Below are 8,407 nucleotides of genomic sequence, written 5' to 3' on the forward strand. Positions count from 1 at the left end.
GTCAAGGGCTTTCTATTGATCCGAGAAGTTCGTGGTTTCGTCGACCTTGGGTTTTCTGAGTTTTCCTCTTCACTTCTTTGAAGTAGGGATACTTTTACCCTAGTATTTCCTTGTCTTGCAGAGATTTCATGGTGTTGTTGTGGCTTATGAGCTAATTTGAGGAGATTGTTGGATTAATCTCATGTGTTACATGAATCAACCATTTTACTTGACTTTTGCATGAAATTTCTTGACTCTTTTTTTTTAAATGTGTATATAAATGTTGTTAAAGCCTGTATCCATGATGAAGGAGAAAAACCCCCAAATTTGGTAAAAACCTAAATTCTCAATTTGAGTAGAAAACACCAAATTGAATGGAATTTCCTTTGATTCATGAAATATTGTGAAAAATAAAGAGATGAAAGATGTGGATGTTGATATGGTGAAGGAATTGTGACTTGGATGTTATTTTTCTTTGAATGTGGTATTTTATTCCATTCTTGGCTAATGTTGGATGTTTGTTGATGGAATAAATTGTGATTGAATTGTTGATTGGCATGAGTCTGGGTAAGAGTCAGTTTTGGAAATGTGGTGTTGTGTTGGTACCCACACAGGGAGTTTAAAAGGTACCAAAATGCCCTGTCTAGGCTTATCACTAGACGAATGTGGGAAAAATATTTTTGGGTGTCCACAAAGTCCTGTCGTATTGTAACCGGCAAAACTGAAAAAATGGATAGTTTTCTTTGAGTGCCCACTCCTTGTCGTATAATAACCAACAAATGTAGAGGCGATTTTAAAACAAAAGCAAAGGGTGTTTTGAATTGGACTCGTATAGATGGACTCATGGCTTGCTTTCTATGGTTGTGATTGTTTAATCGTTGTGCTTGATGATATGAAGTGTAATTGTCACAGTTTGGTTATCATGTATCTATATGATTGATAAAGATTGCAAGTGTAGACAAATTCCCTTGTAATATTTTTGTCGCAAGGATACCATAATCTTATTCAAGTGATTAAACACTTGGTTAAATGTATTCCTACTGGGCATATAGCTCAGCCCTATTTTATTTTTCAAGAAATGATGAAGTACCACCTCACTAAGGGATTGGAACAAACAATAACTCCTTTTGGGAAAAGTTGATATCAAGGATGTTTTGGTTATTTTAAATTGGAATTTTTGTAACAAGACTATCAAATTTATTTTGTTGTTAGTATGCCCTAGAGGCTTATATTTTGTAAGGCCATCTAGTTCATTGAACTGAAAAGCGAATCTCGAATATTGTGGAAATGTACATTATGAATTGTAACCTCTTAACTCTCAGTTCAATGAAAAAGATGACTTTTTGGGTAGATTATTATGTTTGTCTTGGCATGTTCTTGTGAGAAATTCAGGGCGTTACAAATTGGTATCAGAACAATAGGCCAGAATACCTTGGGCTCGTGGGAAGTGATGTGTGTCACACTAGGGTCCTTAGGCTAGGACGAAATGATTAGGATGCCTTGTGTGTTATGTGTCTTTATGTGATTATATGGGTATGGGGTTAGACTCCTATGCTCTGACTTTTGTCCATTACATTCATCGAAATCCTTTTGGAAAGGCACTTGATCATTGTTCTTTCCACTTGGAGGTCCTTGATTGCCATGGAATTAGCCAATATCTAGGGAGGACAACTCATGTGTGCTTTTATGTGATTGTATGTGTGATTGTTTGGATTATTTTACGTGGAAGTTTGTGTGTTTACATGGTGAATAAGTATGAGGATTAAGAATGGAGCACTTAGGTGCGGAAAGTTGGTCTTAAATTTAATATTATGTTTGGACATGCTAGAGCTCACGGTAGACCCCGTCGGGGAGGCAGGAATATTCCAGCCCAACCCGAGATCAGTCCGCAAGAAGAAAAAGTGGGTCAAAACAATATACCCGTTCCACCAGCCCAAGAAGCTATGGGGGCCTTGGTTAGGGAAATGGCAAGGGCTCTACTGGAGTCCATGGAGATATTGAGAGCCAAGCAAGTGGCTAGAACTGTTGAAGGAGAAACAAGAGCTTCCTTTTTAAAAAAAGGAGTTCTTTCGTTCCAATCCCGCCGAGTATAGCAGTGAGCCTGATCCGATGAAAGCTGATGAGTGGTTAGAGCAAATAGTCAAGTCTTTTGAAATCTTAGACATTCAAGAAAATGAATTGCGAGTGGCATTAGCGGCCTACCAGTTGAAGGGGGAGGCCAGAAAGTGGTGGAAATCCATAAAGCATAGGGTTGAACATACTTGGGAAGCATTTGTGCAAGCTTTCCAAGATAAATTTCTCCTTCCCATAATTGGGGAGCGGTTGAAGAAACAGTTTGAAGAGTTGTTGCAACTTAATGCACCGATGGCGGAGTTTGAAGCCAAATTCACTAGCTTATCGTGTTTTACACCCGAATTAGTGGCAACAGAAGAGCAAATGTGCCTTGAATTTGAGAAAAGGTTGAGACCAAAAATCTTGATAAAGGTGGTTGACAATATGATACGTGATTTCGACCATTTAGTTGAAGCGGCAGCTCATGTGGAGATTACTATAGAGGCCAAAGAGGCAAGGCAAAGATTGAAGAGAGCAGGACATTCTGATGCTAAAGGTGATACTGGTTCTTCAAAAGATCTAAGGGTTTATGATCCTCCTTTCAATCGCCTCCACAACAAGCTAAATCCTCTAATTATGTGACAGGTGAAAGTTCGGGAAGTATGACCCGAGTTACTGGTGCTTGTTATAGATGTGGCCAAATGGGTCACAAGGTTGCAGAGTGAAAATAGAAAAGTAGAGCACGATTCCAACCTATGCGCCCACAGGGTCAACCTCATAATAGGAGTCAGCCCTAATCTTGTTATCAATGTGGTCAGCCGGGACATTTGCAGAAGTTCGTGTCTCGGTAGTCTGGAGGTTTACAGATGGGTCAGGGATAGAGACAGTCTTATCAGCCTACTCAATCAGGTTAAGCATCTAGGACAGTTCAGGGAGCCACGTCTTCCCAATCCACACCATAAGCTTATGTCCCGAGAGGTGATGTATGAGAGCAGAGGTCACAGGGAAGAGTGTACACTGTCGCCGCTTCCGAGCAAGCTGCGAGGCCAATAGTTGTGAGAGGTACATTCCTCATTTTCAATACTTAGGCTAGTGTGTTGATTAACATTAGAGCATCGCATTCATTTATTACCACATCATTTGCATCATTGTTGGGGTTAGAGAGTAGGCAACTACAATCTTCACTTACAGTAGAGTCACCGGTTGGAGGCAAGGTCACCTTGACCCAGGGGTGTCAGGGGTGTGTAATTGAGGTGGCAGGTCGACAACTTTCGTTTAATTTTGTACTGTTGGAAATGTCGGGCTTTGACGTTATCCTCGGTATGGATTGGTTGTTCACTTACCGGGCAATCATAGATTGTTATCGGGAGAGAGTTACGGTGTGTACTACAAGCGGTGATTGTTTCATGTTTCTGGGGGATAGGTATAGTAGATCCTTACCCTCCTCATACTACCCATGTGGCCGGGGCTAATTTAATTCTTTTTAGCAACCCTTTTGGATGACAGAAGTGATGTAGTCCGAGATGAATTTCCAAAGGTAGTATGTGAATACCTCGATGTCTTTCCTGACGATCTTACAGAATTACCTCCTCATAGGAAAGTAGAGTTCACCATAGACTTGCTTCCAGGTATGGCACCTATCTCATTGTCACCATATAGGTTTGTCCCAGTTGAATTGGTGGTTCTGAAGGAACATTTGCAAGAGTTACTTAGTAAGGGCTTTATACGCCCAAGACCTTACCTTGGGGAACCTCGGCTTTGTTTGCGAAGAAGAAGGATGGATCCTTGAGATTGTGCATAGATTATCGTAAATTGAATCAAGCCACAGTTAAGAATAAATACCCCTTGCCTAGGACAGATGATCTCCTCGACCAACTTAAAGGCTCTCGTTGTTTCTCCAAGATAGATTTAAGGTCGGTTTATCACCAAATCTGAGTTAGAGATGAGGACATTCCCAAAACTTCTTTTCATACCCGATATGGTCATTATGAGTTCTTAGTTATGCTCTTTGGGCTGACAAACGCTCCAGCCACATTCATGGATCTAATGAATAGGATCTTTTAGGAGTTTCTTAACAAATTTGTGGTCATCTTTGTAGATGATATTCTTATCTATTCACCTTTCGAAGAGGAGCATGAAAGGCATCTTCGTACTATCTTGCAACTTCTTGCGAAGCACCATTTGTACGCAAAATATGAGAAATGTGAATTCTGGCTTTTTGAAGTGAAGTTCTTGGGTCACGTAGTCTCGGAGACGGCGTTATGGTGGATTCTTCAAAAATAGAAGCTGTGCAGAATTAGGAGCAGCCTAAGAACGCCTCAAAAGTTCATAGCTTTCGGGCTTAGTCAGTTATTACCGCCGATTTGTAAAGAATTTATCTTCCATAGCATCACTATTAACTAGATAAACTCGTAAGAGAGTAAGGTTTGTTTGGAGTGAAGCTTATGAGAACTCCTTCCGAGAACTAAAGCTTAGATTGACCACTGCCCCAATTCTTATCATTCAGGAACGAGGTTTAAGTTATACGGTGTGTTGTGATGCCTCTAGAGAGTGGTTGGGATGTGTTCTAATGCAAGAGGGTAAAGTAGTGGCATATGGCTCGCGCCAATTGAAGATTCATGAAAGAAACTAACCGACACACAACTTAGAACTCGCCGCTGTTGTGTTTGCCTTGAAGTTATGGAGACATTATCTATATGATGAAAAGTTTGAAGTTTTCTCCAACCACAAAAGCCTCAAATACTTGTTCTCCCAGAAAAACTTGAATCTACGCCAACGAAGATGGATGGAGTTTCTAGAGGACTATGATTTTGAAAAACACCACCACCTTGGTAAAGCCAATATAGTAGTGGATACTTTGAGTAGAAAATCAGTAAGTACGATGGCTAGTCTAGCGATGAGGGAATGGAAGATGATGGGGGATGCCAATAAATTTGCTCTAAAGCTCGGTGAATCTTCAGAACAAACTACCCTCTTCACCACCATCGCACAACCTACCCTTGTTGCGAGAGTGGTTGAAGCACAACTGGGTGACCCGGAAGTAGACTTAATCAAGGAGAAGATCTCTCAAGGGAAGGAAGATAGAGATTTATGTGTTCATACGGATTCTAGTGTTCGTTACCTTGATCGATTGTTCGTACCTGAATCCATGAGGAATGAAGTTGTGAGGGACTTACATCATTCTCGCCTAGCCGTGCATCCTAGAGGCACCAAAATGTATCATAACTGAAGTTGCCAATTTTGTTAGAGGGGTATGAAGAAGGATGTAGCCTCATTTGTGTCCAAATGTTTGACATGTCAACAAGTTAAGACTGAACACCAAAGACCAGCTGAATTGCTGCAACCTCTTCCGATTGCTGAATGGAAGTGGGAACACGTCAACATGAACTTTGTTTTCGGCCTCCTAGAACTCAAAGAAGCAATGATACAGTATGGGTGATTGTGGATAGACTTACTAAGTCTGCTCACTTCCTTGCCATGAGCATGAGAGATTCCATAGAGTTTCTAGCTGAACTTTGCATCCGTGAGATTGTTCGCCTCCATGGGGTTCCAATGAGTATAGTGTCTAATAGAGATCCTCGCTTTACAGCGAGACTATGACAGGGCCTTCAAAGTGCCTTGGGTACTCAATTGAATTTTAGTACTACTTACCACCCACAAACCGACGGGCAATCTGAACATACTATCCAGATTTTTGAGGACATATTGAGGGCATGTGTGCTAGATTTTAAAGGGTCTTAGGAGAAGCACCTACCCTTAGTTGAATTTGTTTATAACAATAGTTACCAAGCAAGTATTAAGATGGCACCTTTCGAGGCATTGTATGGGCGTCTGTGTAGATCACCGGTGTATTGGACTGAAGTGGAAGATTCACCCTTGCTAGGCTCGGATCTAGTCCGTGAAACTATCGAGAAAATAACGTTCATTTGGAAAAGGTTAGTCACTGCTCAAAGCCAACAAAAGAGCTATGCAAATAGAAGAAGACGACCCTTATCCTTTGAAGTAGGTGACCATGTCTTTTTGAAGATATCTCCTAGAAAAGGGTTGATGGGATTTGGCCAGAGTGGAAAGCTATCACCTAGATTCATCGGCCACTTTGATATCATTGAGCAAATTGGAGAAGTTGCATATCGCCTTGCATTGCCACTACAACTCTCCAAGGTCCACAATGTGTTTCACGTGTCTATGCTTCACAAATACGAACCCAATCCCTCTCATGTGTTAGATTGGACGGAGATTGAGATAGACGAAGATGTGTCTTATGAAGAAAAACCGCTCCAAATCTTAGATACTAGAGAACAAGTTTTGAGGGGTAAAACAATCCCCTTAGTTAAAGTGTTATGGCGCCATCACAATGTGGAGGAAGCTATATTGGAATGTGAAGCGGAGATTCGCAAGAAGTATCTCGACTTATTTTCTAAATTGTGATGTACTTGTTTTGTTGTTCCTTCTTTGTACTTGATGAATTGGGCATGAACTAAAACCTTCTATTATTTCTTTGTCTTGGAGTCAAATTGATACATATTTTGCTTGGTTGCGAGATTGTTGAGGATCGAATAAATATGATATTGTTACCATACCTTGTTATCTTGGTGAGAACAGATATTATTTCGAGGGCGAAATTTCCTAAGGTGGGGAGGTTATAACACTTGGATGTTTTAATTTATTGGAAGGTGTATTTAATCACTTTATTTTCTTTTTGGGAGTCTTTAGAGTTGTTGTATTTTAGTTTTGGAGGAGTATGATTTGATTTAAACTTGTTGGGTTTGTTTGTGCGCGCTTACTCTTGTCAAAAAGTTCCTTGGGAACTTAGAAATTCTATTATAGGGTTGACACCAGCCTTCCTCAGGATCGACCCTTACCTGTTGTTGAAATTTCTGGAAGTGTTGCTGGAATTTAGGGTCGACACCAACCTTGGTAGTGTCGACACCCGTCTTTTGTTGTTGGCCTTAAGGGTCGACACCAGTCTGGGAAGGGTTGACCCTTGTATATTGTAGAATCTGAGTTTAGTTGTTGAAATTTAGTGTGGACCCTTCTGGTCCAAGTGTTGACACCTTGCCTTGACAGCATTGTCATTTCTTCTTGAAGGGTCGATACCACCACACTAGGGGTTGACCCCTGCGTGTTTATTTTCAAAATTTTGGGTCCAAATGGGCCCTACCCTTGGGGGGTTTTCGACTTATTCTTTTCAAAGATCTTTGAGCTACTTTTCTACTACTATAAATAGACCCAAAACGCTTCTCTCTCATGATTTTCTTCTCCTCTTTCCTCTCAAATCATGAGTCTCTCTTCTTTTCTCTTTAAACTCAACTTTTTCCCACCTAGATCCTTAGATCTACTCACCTAGAAGTATATTCTCACCTAGGTCCTTTGAGAAAGGTTGTAGAGCACGTCAAGGGCTTTCTATTGATCCGAGAAGTTCGTGGTTTCGTCGACCTTGGGTTTTCCGAGTTTTCCTCTTCACTTCTTTGAGGTAGGGATACTTTTACCTTAGTATTTCCTTGTCTTGAAGAGATTTCATGGTGTTGTTGTGGCTTATGAGCTAATTTGAGGAGATTGTTGGATTAATCTCATGTGTTACATGAATCAACCATTTTACTTGACTTTTGCTTGAAATTTCTTGACTCTTTTTTCTAAAATGTGTATATAATGTTGTTAAAGCCCGTATCTATGATGAAGGAGAAAAACCCCTAAATTTGGTAAAATCCTAAATTCTCAACTTGAATAGAAAACACCAAATTGAATGGAATTTCCTTTGATTTATGAAATATTGTGAATAATAAAGAGATGAAAGATGTGGATGTTGATATGGTAAATGAATTGTGGCTTGGACGTTATTTTTCTTTGAGAAAAATATTTTTGGGTGTCCACAAAATCCTGTTGTATTGTAGCCGACAAAAGTGGAAAAACAGATGGCTTTCTTTGGGTACCCACTCCCTGCCGTATAATAGCCGGCAAATGTGGGGGCGATTTTAAAACACAAGCAAATGGTGTTTTGAATTGGACTCTTACAGATGGACTCATGGCTTGCTTTCTATGGTTATGATTTTTTAATTGTTGTGCTTGACGATATGAAGTGTAATTGTCATAGTTTGGTTATCATGTATCGATATGATTGCTAAAGACTACATGTCTAGACAAAATCCCTTGTAATGTTTTTGTCGCAAGGATACCATAATCTTATTCAAGTGATTAAATACTTGGTTAAATGTATTCCTACTGGGTATATTGCTCAACCCTATTTTATTTTTCAGGAAAGGATGAAGTACCACCCTATTTTATTTTATTTTTAGGCTAAAGGGATATAATGTGTCCGAAATGACAATTATCTGTTGAAATCAACCTATCTATCTATCTCTTAAAATAAACTTATCTA

General features: G+C 40.0%; 1 protein-coding gene across 1 annotated transcript; it reads left to right on the forward strand.

Moving 5' to 3' along the window:
- The first annotated feature begins 2,088 nt into the window (after positions 1 to 2,088).
- LOC145791413 (uncharacterized) lies at positions 2,089 to 2,673 on the forward strand. The gene has a single exon (XM_082871770.1). It carries the CDS (start codon positions 2,089 to 2,091, stop codon positions 2,671 to 2,673), a length of 585 nt encoding a protein of 194 aa, XP_082727896.1.
- The last annotated feature ends 5,734 nt before the right edge of the window (positions 2,674 to 8,407 follow it).

This window comes from Camellia sinensis, chromosome 5 (assembly GCF_055761805.1).
Source record: "Camellia sinensis isolate YWXY chromosome 5, ASM5576180v1, whole genome shotgun sequence".
NCBI classification, from domain to species: Eukaryota; Viridiplantae; Streptophyta; class Magnoliopsida; order Ericales; family Theaceae; genus Camellia; species Camellia sinensis.

Coding starts and splice junctions, on each gene's coding strand:
- LOC145791413 (XM_082871770.1), top strand. CDS start 2,089: ATGAAAGCTGATGAGTGGTTAGAGCAAATAGTCAAGTCTTTTGAAATC.